This window comes from Anolis carolinensis, chromosome 3, assembly GCF_035594765.1.
Source record: "Anolis carolinensis isolate JA03-04 chromosome 3, rAnoCar3.1.pri, whole genome shotgun sequence".
NCBI lineage: Eukaryota > Metazoa > Chordata > Lepidosauria > Squamata > Dactyloidae > Anolis > Anolis carolinensis.
In genome coordinates this window covers 41,238,899-41,251,874 of record NC_085843.1, presented here as the reverse complement: position 1 = coordinate 41,251,874, position 12,976 = coordinate 41,238,899, and the positions used below count along the sequence as shown (strand labels likewise).

Below are 12,976 nucleotides of genomic sequence, written 5' to 3'. Positions count from 1 at the left end.
GTTCTATAACTGATGCAAGGAGGATGTGGAAATCCAAAATCATTGTCTGGGTGCAAGGAAGACTAGATGCTGCTGAATCAACTGAAGTTCAACCCAGACAAGACGCAAGTGCTGCTGGGCAATAGGAAAACCAGTTTGGAATTTAGCATCACAACTTCTTCAAGCTTGTTGCTTAGGGGTTTTTCTTGGCCACAGCAGTGCTCCTGAAAGGTCAGGTGTCTGCAGGGGCCAGAAGTATCTTTGTCCAGCTTTGGTTAGTTTACCAGCTGTACCATTTCCTATGGAAGGCAGATCTGGCCACAATGGTTCATGCCTTCAATACTGTCTAATTAGACTACTATAATTAGTTTTATATGGGGCTGCCCTTGAAAAGTGTTCAGAAATCGCAGCTAGTGCAAAATGCAGTAGCCAAACTGATATTTGGTGTGTGTGTATGTGTGTGTGTGTTATAGAGACCACGTGAGTCTTGTAAGAACTGCACTGACTTCCCATGTGCTTCGAAGTTCAATTCAAGGTGCTTGGTTTTTGACTTACAAAGCCTGAGCCAATTTGAGGCCAGGGCATCTGAAAGACTAGAAGCCTATTGGAAAATTGAGATCTGTAGAGGAGACCTAGCTTTGTGTCTCAGTAACTCAACCCCCAGGGCCTCTATATCAAAGAAGGTTAGTTACTGGGGAAAAAGTCTTTTCTGTGAATTTATTTTGTATTTAAGGAATATCTCAGCATTAGCCGAAGTGTCTTAAAAAATATAGCTCCATCTTTTTTAAGCTTCCAGTGAGCAGCTGAAACAGCATTGTTCCGCACACTTTGATGTTTGAAAGTGCTTTGTTTTGTTCCTTTTTTAGGATTCTTCTTAGACTGTTTTTAAACATTTAAAAGGTCTATTTTAATACATTTTTACTTTGATCTTTGTACTGTTTTAATTGCATTTCTTTGTGTACATCACCTCAGCAGCCCATGTGTGCTGGTAGGCAGTATGTAAATACAATAAACAAATGTACTTGCATAGAATTCCTTTGTTGTCAAAAAAATCAACCCCTCCTCTAGTGTTACCTGCTTTCATGTTTCAGCAGTTATGCCTTAAGTCATTTCAGAGACATTTTGACAGATTTCCCCCCAAGTTTTAGACATTTTCTTCTCATCCCTGAGATATGTTTTCTAAAAAGGAAATAATAGAAAAGGAATGAGGACTGGAAGAGATTATTGCACAACTTCAATTTTTCACCATTGTAACTAATAATGGCACTGAATCAATTTACTGTAGTGCTTTTCAAACATTGACAAGTTACAGACTAGCCTCAAAATAACTTTCTAAGCTCTAGTTCAGTGGAGCTTGCTCTTAGGAAAACATACATGGAAAAATAACATTTCTGGAGGAATTCCACTTTAACATTTCTTATTCTTATGCTGTTGCACTAATACACCTTCATCTTTAGAACCAGTAAATCATCATCATTATCATAGGTATATTTATTTATCTCCTGCTTTTCTCTCTGGATTAAGACGCAAAACAGCTCACAACCCCAAAACAGTGCAATTCAAAATCTACAAAATATAAATATTAAAATAGAATTAAACTTAGAATTCTTTTTTAAAAAATCAGTTAAAATCGCTTTAAACCAAAAACAATTGAAATACAAAGGGGAGTTTCCCTCCAGTTCCCAAAATTCCACTCTTTTCTATTACCTTTTTATAACTCCTATGAGAGTGTTGCTCTTTGATCTGGACATTGTATTGTTTCTTTTTTAAAGTTTCTCAACTGTTCTATAGAAAAATTGATGATGGCATATGAACTCTATTGGTCAATCACTTCCTATCTAAGAGCAAAGACTCAGTAATGCTCATAATGCCACTAATGCTCATAAGTCATTCTACCATACAGTGAAGACAAGAATGGGGAAGAGGGCGATGTTGGTACTCTGGTGAGCAAGCTCTCCTTTTAGCCTAGGATGGAGAACTTTGGTCCCATGGAGGCTGTTTTGGGCTACACCTCACATGTTGCCTCGTTATTTTGCCTTTGCTGTCTGGGGCTTCTGGGAACTGAAATCCAAAATCTCACCCACACCTTGCCTTAAGGCTTAGAAATTCAATTGAGCATTCCTGTAATCCCTGAAACATTAAAAAGCAGTGAATTTTATGTTTTATATTTTGTTGACTTGCTATGAAAGATGTATAACAAACTATGATTTATCTACTCCCTCTTCAGGGTCAAATCTGATTTTACTGAGTTCTTGTTAAAAAAAAAAGAATGAGAAGTTTATAACTAATCCTGGAATTATACAGGAGCATGTCAAGTTTGCATGAGTGAAGTGTTAAACAGCTATGTAAATATATGGTTAATTTTTAACAAAAGTCTGGGCTAGTTTGGGAAATACCTTCAAAGTTTCAGTGGCCTGGAAGCTTGCATTCAATAAACAATCCAACAATTAACTGTTTGAGCTTAGCAAATTATTTACAAATACAGTGTTCCCTTGCCACTTCTCAGTTCGCTTCTCGCGGACTCGCTGTTTCACGGTTTTTAAATAAACACTAAAATAATAGTATAAATCATAAAATAATATTATAAATCCCTTTTTCTACTTCCTTCCTAAGGAGAAGCCTAAGTAAGGAAGGAAGGAAGGAAGGAAGGAAGGAAGGAAGGAAGGAAGGAAGGAAGGAAGGAGAAGCCAAAGGGAGGGAAAAGGAGTCTGAAGCAACTTTGTTTTTGCCTCACAAGGCAGCGGCAGACAGAGACGCTACTTGCCAGTGAGATTGTAAACAACACAAATATAGCGTCCCCACTTCACGGATTTTCACTTTTCGCAGGTGATTGTGGAACGTAACCCCCGCGATAAGTGAGGGAACACTGTAATGGGTTTTAGCTGAATCATGTCAAGTGAAGGCTTTGCTACATTTTGCATTCAGAGATTTAGCACAGAATAAAAAGCACAAAACATGCATTTGGAACAGGCCATTACTTTTTCTAATCTGATAATCTATAACAGAAAGGTGTTCACTATGCAAGCTTTACATGATGGGCTGCTGAGGATGATGTGATTAGGATTTTCAGGTGGCTGTGTAGGGTTTTAAATGTATTTCAATATTTTTATGTTTAATGGTTTAATGACAGAAATAGTTTAATTGTTTAATTTTTATACTCATGTTTTAATGCATTTACGTTGTTTTTGCATTTTGTCATATTTACTGTTAGTTGCCTTGAATAATAAATCACAGGACCTACAAATCTATAGTTGTCCCTATTAAGCCACATGGTAGTATTAAGCAGAAGTCTCCTATGTTCAGGATTGGCTGCCTCATCACACCAGAGCATAGATCCACTTTGAATCCGGTTTCTGCCTCCTGCAGAATTCTGGGGTTTATAGTTTAGAGAGGCCCAGGACCTATCTGGCTGAACTGTTTAAAGTCCCCTCCCTAAAGTGGATTTAAAGTGGATCCAAGTTCTAGTGTGATGAGGTTTTGGAATACTGTGGAGGTATATTATTGATATGTGCCACTATGTGCCAATATTAATATAAAATACATTCCAATTACAACAAATTAATACATAAAAGCATATAAAATATCATAAAACATATGCTGAACAACAACCAATAACCAATTGCCAATCTGAATTTATATTGAATTCAGCTGCTTCGGACGTTCTGAATCTGGGTCAAAGAATCCTTAGGTTGTATTCTCATAATCACTATTTCCCCCCGCAAATGTCTTCATAATGAAAAAAATCATTGATTAGCTCTTTTAACTGTGATAACAATGATGTGGTTAAAATGAAAAAGGAGATCACATTTGTGTCATTTGGATGTCTGTGTGTGGTACACTGTGTCATGGTACACTGTGTTGCTGCAATGGTCTATGTTGTGAAAGAGCTGATGTGAAACAAATTGGACTTCTGACCCCTTGACTGCAGCTATATGAAGTGTGTCGGACCTGACAATGTTTCAGAATCAAAAGTGACAGCTACAATCAGCAAGAGAGGTAGGTGGAAAACACCCTAATACCTACTGATGAAGAGAGGCTTGTATGTGTCTTTTAAAATACATGCCAAAAATCTATATTTCTATAAATCTATTAATATATATATTAATTATATAAACAGAACACACAATGAGGAAACACATTCTGTTCTTTTGGAGACCAAAGAAATGAGTAGAAAGCACCAGCTGCCTTTTTTTCAGTGGTGGGCTTTCTGTGTGGCTTTACTGGTTTGTATTGGTAGGGAAACCATGTTACTTCTTCTTTAAAAGTATTCAAACTTCCTTTTTTGCAGTACTCCACTGTAAAACAGTATCACCAAACTCAACTAAACCATGATTCCATCTAAAGCTTTAACTGTTGGTCTTCTACTTCTTTTTGGATCTACATTGTCTGGTAGGAAAGATAAAAAAAATCATGTTTTCGTAAGTCTTGGTTTAAATATATTTTCCTTGCTTAAAACATATGCACTCCTGTCTTCCATTAAGTGTGGAATGCATGACTCATTCATACCTGTTTGCTGCTAATGAACAAAACATCATTCAACCAATTCCTGGAGAGGGATCTGGATGGCCAAAACTAATGTTGAATTATGACGCGTAAAGGCAAATAACCAACTTCAGATATTTGACTGTGTTCACAGAGTGACTGTGATTTATTAATACTAAGGAATGCAGATTTTAAGATATAATATTAATTATTGTAGTGAAAGCCTCCAATAAAGGTACCTTTCTGAGGATCTTAAAATAAGGTATAATGTGAAGACTCTCAGGATTTGATATACCTTAGCAACAACTCAATTCAACAACTAGTGTTACATGAGAAGTTTATCCACTTATTTTACTAAAAGTTTGCCTCCATAAAGTATCATAATTGGTGTAATTGTGTACTTCAACACACACATACACACACGGGGTCTTCTACTTAAGTCCAGTATTTATATACTATATTATAGGAATGGACATTAGATTCACTTTTAATTTTCTTTTTCTTTCCTCTTTTACAGAAGTTAATGGTAAAGCCATCTCAAAGAGACATGTCCGGCGAGACTGGCTGATCATACCTGATGCAATTGCGTTCTATGTGTATGAGTCAGTGAACAAAGTGTCTCCTAAAACTGCTGAATACTTGGCTCAGGCTGTCCAAATTCCCTTCATTCTTGAAACAAGGTATGATATTTGGCAATAATGACTGGCATGGGCTCGAGATGTGCCTGGGGCCTATTGCTGCCTGAGCCAAAGGACAAGATGAGGGACCCTACCCAGTCCATGGACAGAACCTGGCTGGACTGGGAACTGAATCCGACTTTAGCATGTGTAGTGTGTAAAAATGTTCCCTACTATGTTTGCAACTGCACAGTAGTTCAAGGGGCGCAGTTTGGATTGTGCAGTATAGACAGTTTTGCCATGAAATAGCTAGAGAGTTTAAAACAGGGGTGTAAAACTCATTCTCATTGAGGGTCATATCAACCATATAATTGCCTTCAAAGGGCTGTTGAATCCATGGACGGAGTTAGTGCTCTTTAGTTTTTACCCAGTTTGGGTTCCCAGATGTTATTGATCAACAACTCCCATTACTTTTGACTATCCACCATGTGGACTGGGGATAATGAAATTGCAACCCAATAGTACTTGTGGCTCAGACATTGGAGAAAGGTTACAGTCAGACATAATATTCACATGCCTTGCAGTTATGCAAACCCTGCTGTCCTGATTAAACAGAACAAACTGCAGCCTTCCAGATTTTACTGTATCACAACTCCCATCAGCTCTAGTCATTATGTCTAATGATGAGGAAGACAGGAGCTGTAGTCCAGCATCTGGAGAGCCACAAAGAGTGAAATGATGGGTTGGGTTTGGCCCATGGGCCTTGAGTTTGACACACATGGTTCAAAAGGAGCACATGTGAGATTGCCACTGCTACTCTCCGATATTTGTTGGACAATCATCTGACTTTCCCTAATGTTAAGAGCAATCTTTCTGAGGGTGGATTTGGGAGGCATGAAATATAGGCATGAACATGTTAGACCCTACTTTTACGCAGAGTGAGAAAGTTTCCTGAGAAAGCAAATAACAGAGTCTACAAATGGTAGTGAAGTACAATCATCCCTCCACGTTTGCAGTTTTGACTTTTGTGGATTTGATTGTTCACAGGTTTGATTAAAATGTCCTCTATAGGAATCTCCTGGAGTACTCTATGGTCTACTTCCTCTGGCATACGGGAGGACCTAAAGATTTCTAGAAAGATCACCTCTCTAGGAATGGCTGTGTCCTCCAGTACAAGTCTGTGGTCAGCTTTTGATGCAAATCATGCTGGAAGACCTAGACATTCTTAGAAAGCTGTTCTCATCAATTTTTTAAAAAGCAATTTCATTATTCATGGGTTTTTATTTCCACAGGGTTTCTGTGCCCCTAAACCTAATGAACATGGAGGACTGACTGTAATGTAATCTTGTTTAATTAAAAAAACAGAGGGAGAGTAGGGAGGAAAAAAAGGAGAGCACACTGGATATGACAATAGGCTAGGTATATTCATGAACATAAACTGCTCAGGCAGAGCTCTGCTGACTTGCTATTCATAAGCCAGTTTTTGCTGTCAGTTGTGCTGGAAGACATATGTCAACATGGACAATGTTTGTTGTACATAGGACTGCATGCTTGTGAATCTTTAAGCCAAATGCACCTTGAACTCAGGTAGCAGAAAAAACTTCCGTCAATCCTATAACGATACCTGCTGAATATATTTAGTTGAGTTCGAGCTGGACTTGATTAAAAATAACTTGTAAGATCCCTGTTACTTATCTCTGTGCTTTCTTTTGTTAAGAGTACTTGATGTCTTTTGAAATCACTGGCTATTATCCCCCCCCCCTCCTTAAGGTGTACACTGGGGATGCTGTTTTTTAGCATCATGAACAGAAATGAAGGTAACTTCCGGTGTTGTTAATACAGTACTTAACATTGCCAACATGTGACTGTGTCTTGAGCATCATGACAATGATCACAAATGTCTTTCAAGGGGTAATACAGTGAGCTTTCATTTGCTGGAGTTTAGGGGCACAGGACCCCAATGAAAATGGAAAAGTCTCAAATTAAAAATTGCTTGTTATTTTTAAACCTAAGAGCATGCCTCTTCAGGGATCTGTAGTTCTTCCAGGTTTCTGGTGGAAGCAGACCATAGAATCTCACTAGAGGACATAGAGACTCGTATAATGCAGTTCGATGCAGTTAAACTGCATTATATGAGTCTATGCTCAACATATAATGCACTTTCAAAGTGCATTATATGGCAATGTAGATGGGGCCCTAGAGAGGTGTTCTTTCTAGAAATCTCTAGGTTCCCCAATATGACTCCTGGAAGTTTACTATAGATTGTAGGGCCATGTAGATCTAGCCTGGGAGACCAGTGTTTGAATCCCTGCTCAGACATGGAAACCCAGTGTGTGATCTTGGGAAAGTCACACTTTCTCAGCCTTAGAGGAAAGAGATGACACACCTCTTCTGAAAAATGCATGATAGGTTTGCAGTACTTTGAAAATGACATGGTTTCCAATCTCCTAGGGAAGGTCATACCACCAGGCAGTTCCAACAAGTGTTGTGTACTTCTCATCTTGCAAACAGCAATACACTTCTCTTTCTATAATTCCTAAATGCGCACAGTCCAGTACCAACTCACTATCATAAATGTTGATTTCTTCCAGGAACATCTTGATAAAAGAAACATCTAAAATCAGTGTGCAATTTGAGGAGCTGGTAGAAAAAGTATCTGGCTTATGGAAGAAGGAAGAAGAAAAGACAGCACAACAGTAGGAATGAACAAACGGTTAACAGCATTCTCTGTGTTGTGTATGATCATACATTCATTGAGAAAATCAAGAGTGTAGTATTTGATATTGCCATTAGAGGGAGACGGCAGTCCAATTCTAACAAAGACGGAGTATACAAACTTCCCATAACATCTATTGTCGCTTACTACTTCTGTTGTGAATCACAAACTGTTTCTTTTGTATTGTATCACTGTGTGACCCCAGTGTTTACAAAAGGTTCTGTTTGTTCATATCTGCTAATTAAGGGTAAAGCTTCAGCCATCTGAAAAGGTTATGCTGCGAAAAATGTTCCAATAGGGCTACTCCTCTGGAAGTTGTTCTCACAAAAGTGAAATTTTATTTTATACGACATCTTTTCTTATAAAAAGGTTTTAATGGTTTATTTGAAAATTGATGTTACTGTAATAATACAGTTATCAGACTAAATAAACAGGGATAAAAAGTAAGTTTGTGTAATTTCTAGAATTCACAGAGTAAAGAAGTGTGCAAATGGGAACTGGGGAACAAATTGGAAGTCATGGTGTCTGTATGGTTTTTCCGAGATGAAAATGAAGCAGAAATCATCCAGTGAATCCACTCTAGTTGGGACTAACCAACATGTGTTATCTCCATATAACCAAAATACTATATCTAAAGTGCAGCCAATTTAGATTTTTTGGGCAGGCACTGTCATGCTATTTGCCTCTACTCGTGGCTCTAGGATCTTTTGTAGCTAAGAACAAAATAAATACATGCTAGAAAAAGAAAAAACATCATGTAATATAAATGCTTTAAATGTGCAAGTAAATAAAATACTAACTAAGAAACACTGGTTTCTGTGGATAATTGAAGAATTTCTGGTATCTGTCACAACAGTACCTAGTTACAGGTGATAGTTTGTTGTAAGCACATTGAATTGTTGTGAGTTTTCCAGGCTGTATGGCCATGTTCCAGAAGCATTCTCTCCTAATGTTTTGCCCACATCTGTAGCAGGCATCCTCAGAGGTTGGGAAGTTTCTTGGAAACTAGGCAAGTGGGGTTTATATATCTGTGGAATGTCCAGGGAGAGAGAAAAAAACTCTTGTCTGTTTGAGGCAATTTGAGAACTTAATTGAGAACACAGAAATGCTGGACCACACTAACAACTACACAGAGAAGCCATTGAAATCCACAAGCATGTGGACAATTTCAACAGAAAGGAGGAAACCATGAAAATGTACAAAATCTGGCTACTAGTATTAAAAAAAACTCCAGAATCAGGACAGTAAATAAAGAACAACACTCAGAAGACAGGAGAATTCCTGACAAGAAACAATCAGGGCCAGCTAATACCTCCCAACAAAAGATTCCCCCAGGCAGGAAGCAGCCAGGCTTTGAAGCTGCAAGAGTATTCAATGCTAATCAATATGGCCATGTTCCAGAAGCACTGTCCCCTGACATTTTGCCCACATCTATGGCAGGCATCCTCAGAGGTTGTGAGGTATATGGAGAAACTAAGCAAGGAAGGTTTATATATATATATCTGTGGAAGGTCCAGGGTGGGGGAAAGAACTTTTGTCTGTTGGAGGCAAGTGTGAATGTTGTAATGTCTTTGGTCTCATTTAGGAGAAAGGCAGGATATAAATTCAAAATATTAGATAGAGAACCAAGGTTTCTAATTCTCTCTTCAAGAGAGATCAGGCAGAACATTTCATTACCTGAAACCCGTAACTTACTCTAGGTGGTGCAGATGAGAGGTAGAATTTGGTGTATTGCCTTAATAGAAAAGCCAACACGTCCTCTTAAATCTACATAAGAAAATAGAATGGCTTATAAAATTTGGACAACATTTTTGTTTATTCAGTATGCAAATACAAATACAACAATAATGGGACCACCAAGCTGAGTCATTTGTTTTTGGCAAAATATTTTTAAAAATAAATAGATACAGTTGTAATTAGAACAGTATCTGGAGAAGAAATAAGATATGGAAAAGAAGAGGATAAACAAATTATAATGAATTGTATATTAGATTTACAGAAGCTATAGAATAACATTTTCCTCAAGAGCACCATGCTTATACATAGTTTTCAGTTATACAGTACTGCATCATTTTGTTGCACATGCTCAGTTATGTATTAGGGCATTTTTTGTCTGTGGCAATTTAAAAATTAAAAATGTATTATATTTTCTTTTGCGTTATTTTTTTTTAAAATCCACACTTTATTATAGTGTAAATATCCACTTACATCCACTTACATTTTTATATGTACTAGTAAGTGAATAAAAATTTTTGATTCACTTTAAAGTGATGTCCAGTTTACGGCAGTGGTCTGAGGCCCCATCTATACTGCCATATTATCCAGTTTCTGAGTTCAGATTATCTGCTTTGAACTGGATTATATGGCAGTGTAAACTCATATAATCCAGTTCAGAGCAAATAATTTGGATTCAGAAACTGGATTATATAGCAGTGTAGATTCAACCTGCGACTGCTATATTAGCAGGGTATACTTGTATGTAGTTGCTGTTAAGGCAAAATCCAGTTCAGAAACACATGCTTTCAGTAAATTCAGGCCCCACCTACACTGTCATATAATGAAGTTTCAGAATACAGTTTAACTACATTGAATATGGCAGTGTAGACTCATATTAAACTGCATTCTGAAATTGCATTATATGGCAGTGAGGATGGGGTCTCAGACAGCTTTATTCAGAAAACATTTGATCACAGCACACCATTTTTGTCAGGTCTAAAACCTTAAAGGAGTTTTCATGGACTTCCATCTGATTCACCAACAACCCGAAATGTTCTGTCTTCAATGTGTTGTGGAAGGCTTTCATGGCTGTAATCACTGGGTTGCTGTGGGTTTTTTGGGCTGTATGACCATGTTCCAGAAGCAATCTCTCTTTACGTTTTGCCCACACCTATGGCAGGCATCCTTCCAAGGCAGGAAGCAGCCAGGCTTTGAAGTTGAAAGGCCATTCAATGCTAATCTAGGTGGTCAATTGCAACATTCACACTTTCCTCAAATAGTTCTTTCTCCCACCCTGGATAATTCCACAGATATATAAACCCCACTTGCCTAGTTTCCAGCGGACCTCACAAACTCAGAGGATGCCTGCCACAGATGTGGGTGAAACATCAAAACTGTGCTTCTGTAACATGGCCATTCAGTCCAGAAAACTCACAGCAACCCATTCTAGCTTCCTTACAACTCTTCTTCTTACGGGGGCTTTTCACAGGAATGACCTTAGCAGCTCCTGATCTGGTTTTCCTCTTTCCCACGTCTGCAAGTGAAAAACAAGCAACAGCATCAACAGCTGTGTAGCACATCCCATCATTCAGTGTTACAAAACATATTGTAAAAGCATGAGAAGCCAGCATAAGAATCTGCCCATAGAAAAGAAGTAATTGCTGCTACCACCTGATGTTCTCCAGGAAGAACTTGGCCCACACAAGCGCCTAAGATTTTGGACCATCATTTAGTATTTCCTATGTATACTGGGTGCTAGTAGGCAACAATTGTTGGGAAGCATATCTTTTCTTTTTCTATTACACGCACACTCTCAGATTGTTCATTTCAAATCTGTATTTGGGGAGGGGATGAACTTTCAGTATATCAGATTTCTGTTTGAGTAACTATGAAAACTGAAAGACGACTTTAAACTTTTAGTTTCCTCTCCAGTTTTTCCTTCTGCCCTGATGGTCTTCAAAATGTCTTTCTGCAGCCATGGAGATCAGAATTTTTTTTTATACACTGCTATCCTATGGGCTGACTATTACAGATGTGGGTGGAGTAGTCTTTCATTTTGAAAGAAAATCCTGTGGGAAGATGTGTATGCAGTCATGCACTCAAGTCCTGATTTTAAGCAATCGGCAACTTCTAAGCTTTAGAAAATTAGAAAAGTGGGGATTGTCATGAAATATAACATGTGTACAACAAAGGAAACATGTGTAAACCACACTCTTCTCAATTCCTTCCTATGTTGCCACTTAAAAGTTCTGTGCATGTATTTCATTTTACTATCCCGCTTTCCAGTACACAGTGTTCAATGCAGCCAATAGCAGAAAAATATAAATACACTAAAAACATGGAAATAAAAATTAAAAATTAGTTCCTTATCTCTCCTCCCTTTTCAAAGCAATCATGGAGAGTTGTGGTTGGTTTTTATTGTAGTCTATGAGGAAAACAGCTTCTTTTGATTCCACTTGTAAGCACATTTTTAAGGATGTTGTTTGCCTCCCACCAAAATTCTCACTATTCCCACTCTTTCTCACTATTTTCTGGGTTTCATTAATCCAATTCATGTCTACTGGTTGTATTTCTTAAAATATGTTATCATGTTAAATTAACGTAGTTTGACACCCCTTTAACTGCAATAGCTCAGTTGTAGTTTGGTGAGGCAACAGCAGACTGTCAAAGAGCCTTGTAAAACTATAACTCATATGGTTCCATAGCATTGAACCATAGCAGTTAAAGTAGTGTCACATTGCATTAATTCAGCAGTGTAGATGCACCCTGAATTTCAATATCTGAAATTCAACTAAGCCAATTGCAGTTTTATTTTCATCAACTTTCTTTTTATCCTAGTCTCTCTTGTCTTGTTTTGGACTTAGAATCATAAAATCACAGTATAATAGGGTTGGAAGAGACCACATGGGCCATCCAGTCCAACCCCCTGCCATACAGGAAAAGCACAATCAAAGCACCCCTGATAGATAGCCATCCAACCTCTGTTTAAAGGTCTTTCTAGAAGGAGCTTCCACTACACTCCGAGGTAGGAAGTTCCACTGCTGAACAGCTCTTACAGTCAAGAAGCTCTTCCTAATGTTCAGGTGGAATCTCCTTTCCTGTGATTTAAACCCATTGAGTCCTTCTCCAGGGCATCAGAAAACAAGCCTGCTTCCTCTTCCTTATGCCATCCTTTCACATATTTATTTATACCTGGCGATCATGTCTCCTCTCAACCATCTCTTCTGCAGGCTAAACAGACCCAAATCTTCAGAAGCCCAGATAGCTTGGCCAACAGTCAGGAAGTCTGAGAACTGAATAAGTTGGGGAACCACTGATCTAACCAATCCCTTCCTCCCTGATTCACTTATTGTCAACCACCAACTGTTAACACTCACCACAGAAGGAATGCGTGCTCATTTTAAAAAAAACTTCAGCCACTTACAATTTTAAAACCTGTCATACCAATGAAAATAAATGTACCTGA

The 12,976-nt window shown here is 38.1% G+C and overlaps 1 protein-coding gene across 2 annotated transcripts; it reads left to right on the top strand.

The window, feature by feature from the left end:
- The first annotated feature begins 3,825 nt into the window (after positions 1–3,825).
- LOC100559254 (apovitellenin-1) lies at positions 3,826–9,945 on the top strand. Of its 2 annotated transcripts, XM_062974767.1 has the most exons (4): positions 3,830–3,975; positions 4,268–4,368; positions 4,979–5,141; positions 7,670–9,945. In XM_062974767.1, the coding sequence occupies exons 2-4, from the start codon at positions 4,308–4,310 to the stop codon at positions 7,776–7,778; spliced, it is 333 nt and encodes a 110-aa protein (XP_062830837.1). In that variant the 5' UTR covers positions 3,830–3,975; positions 4,268–4,307; the 3' UTR covers positions 7,779–9,945. The 2 variants fall into 2 exon arrangements, with proteins under 2 accessions (XP_008106078.1, XP_062830837.1); XM_008107871.3 differs by lacking the exon at positions 4,268–4,368 and having other exon boundaries at positions 3,826–3,975.
- The last annotated feature ends 3,031 nt before the right edge of the window (positions 9,946–12,976 follow it).

What these genes read in the sequence shown, in the direction of transcription:
- LOC100559254 (XM_008107871.3), top strand. Translation starts at nt 3,912, where the DNA reads ATGAAGTGTGTCGGACCTGACAATGTTTCAGAATCAAAAGTGACAGCT. An exon ending in AGCTACAATCAGCAAGAGAG is followed by an intron (nt 3,976 to 4,978) that starts GTAGGTGGAAAA and finishes CCTCTTTTACAG; the next exon opens with AAGTTAATGGTAAAGCCATC. An exon ending in CCCTTCATTCTTGAAACAAG is followed by an intron (nt 5,142 to 7,669) that starts GTATGATATTTG and finishes GATTTCTTCCAG; the next exon opens with GAACATCTTGATAAAAGAAA.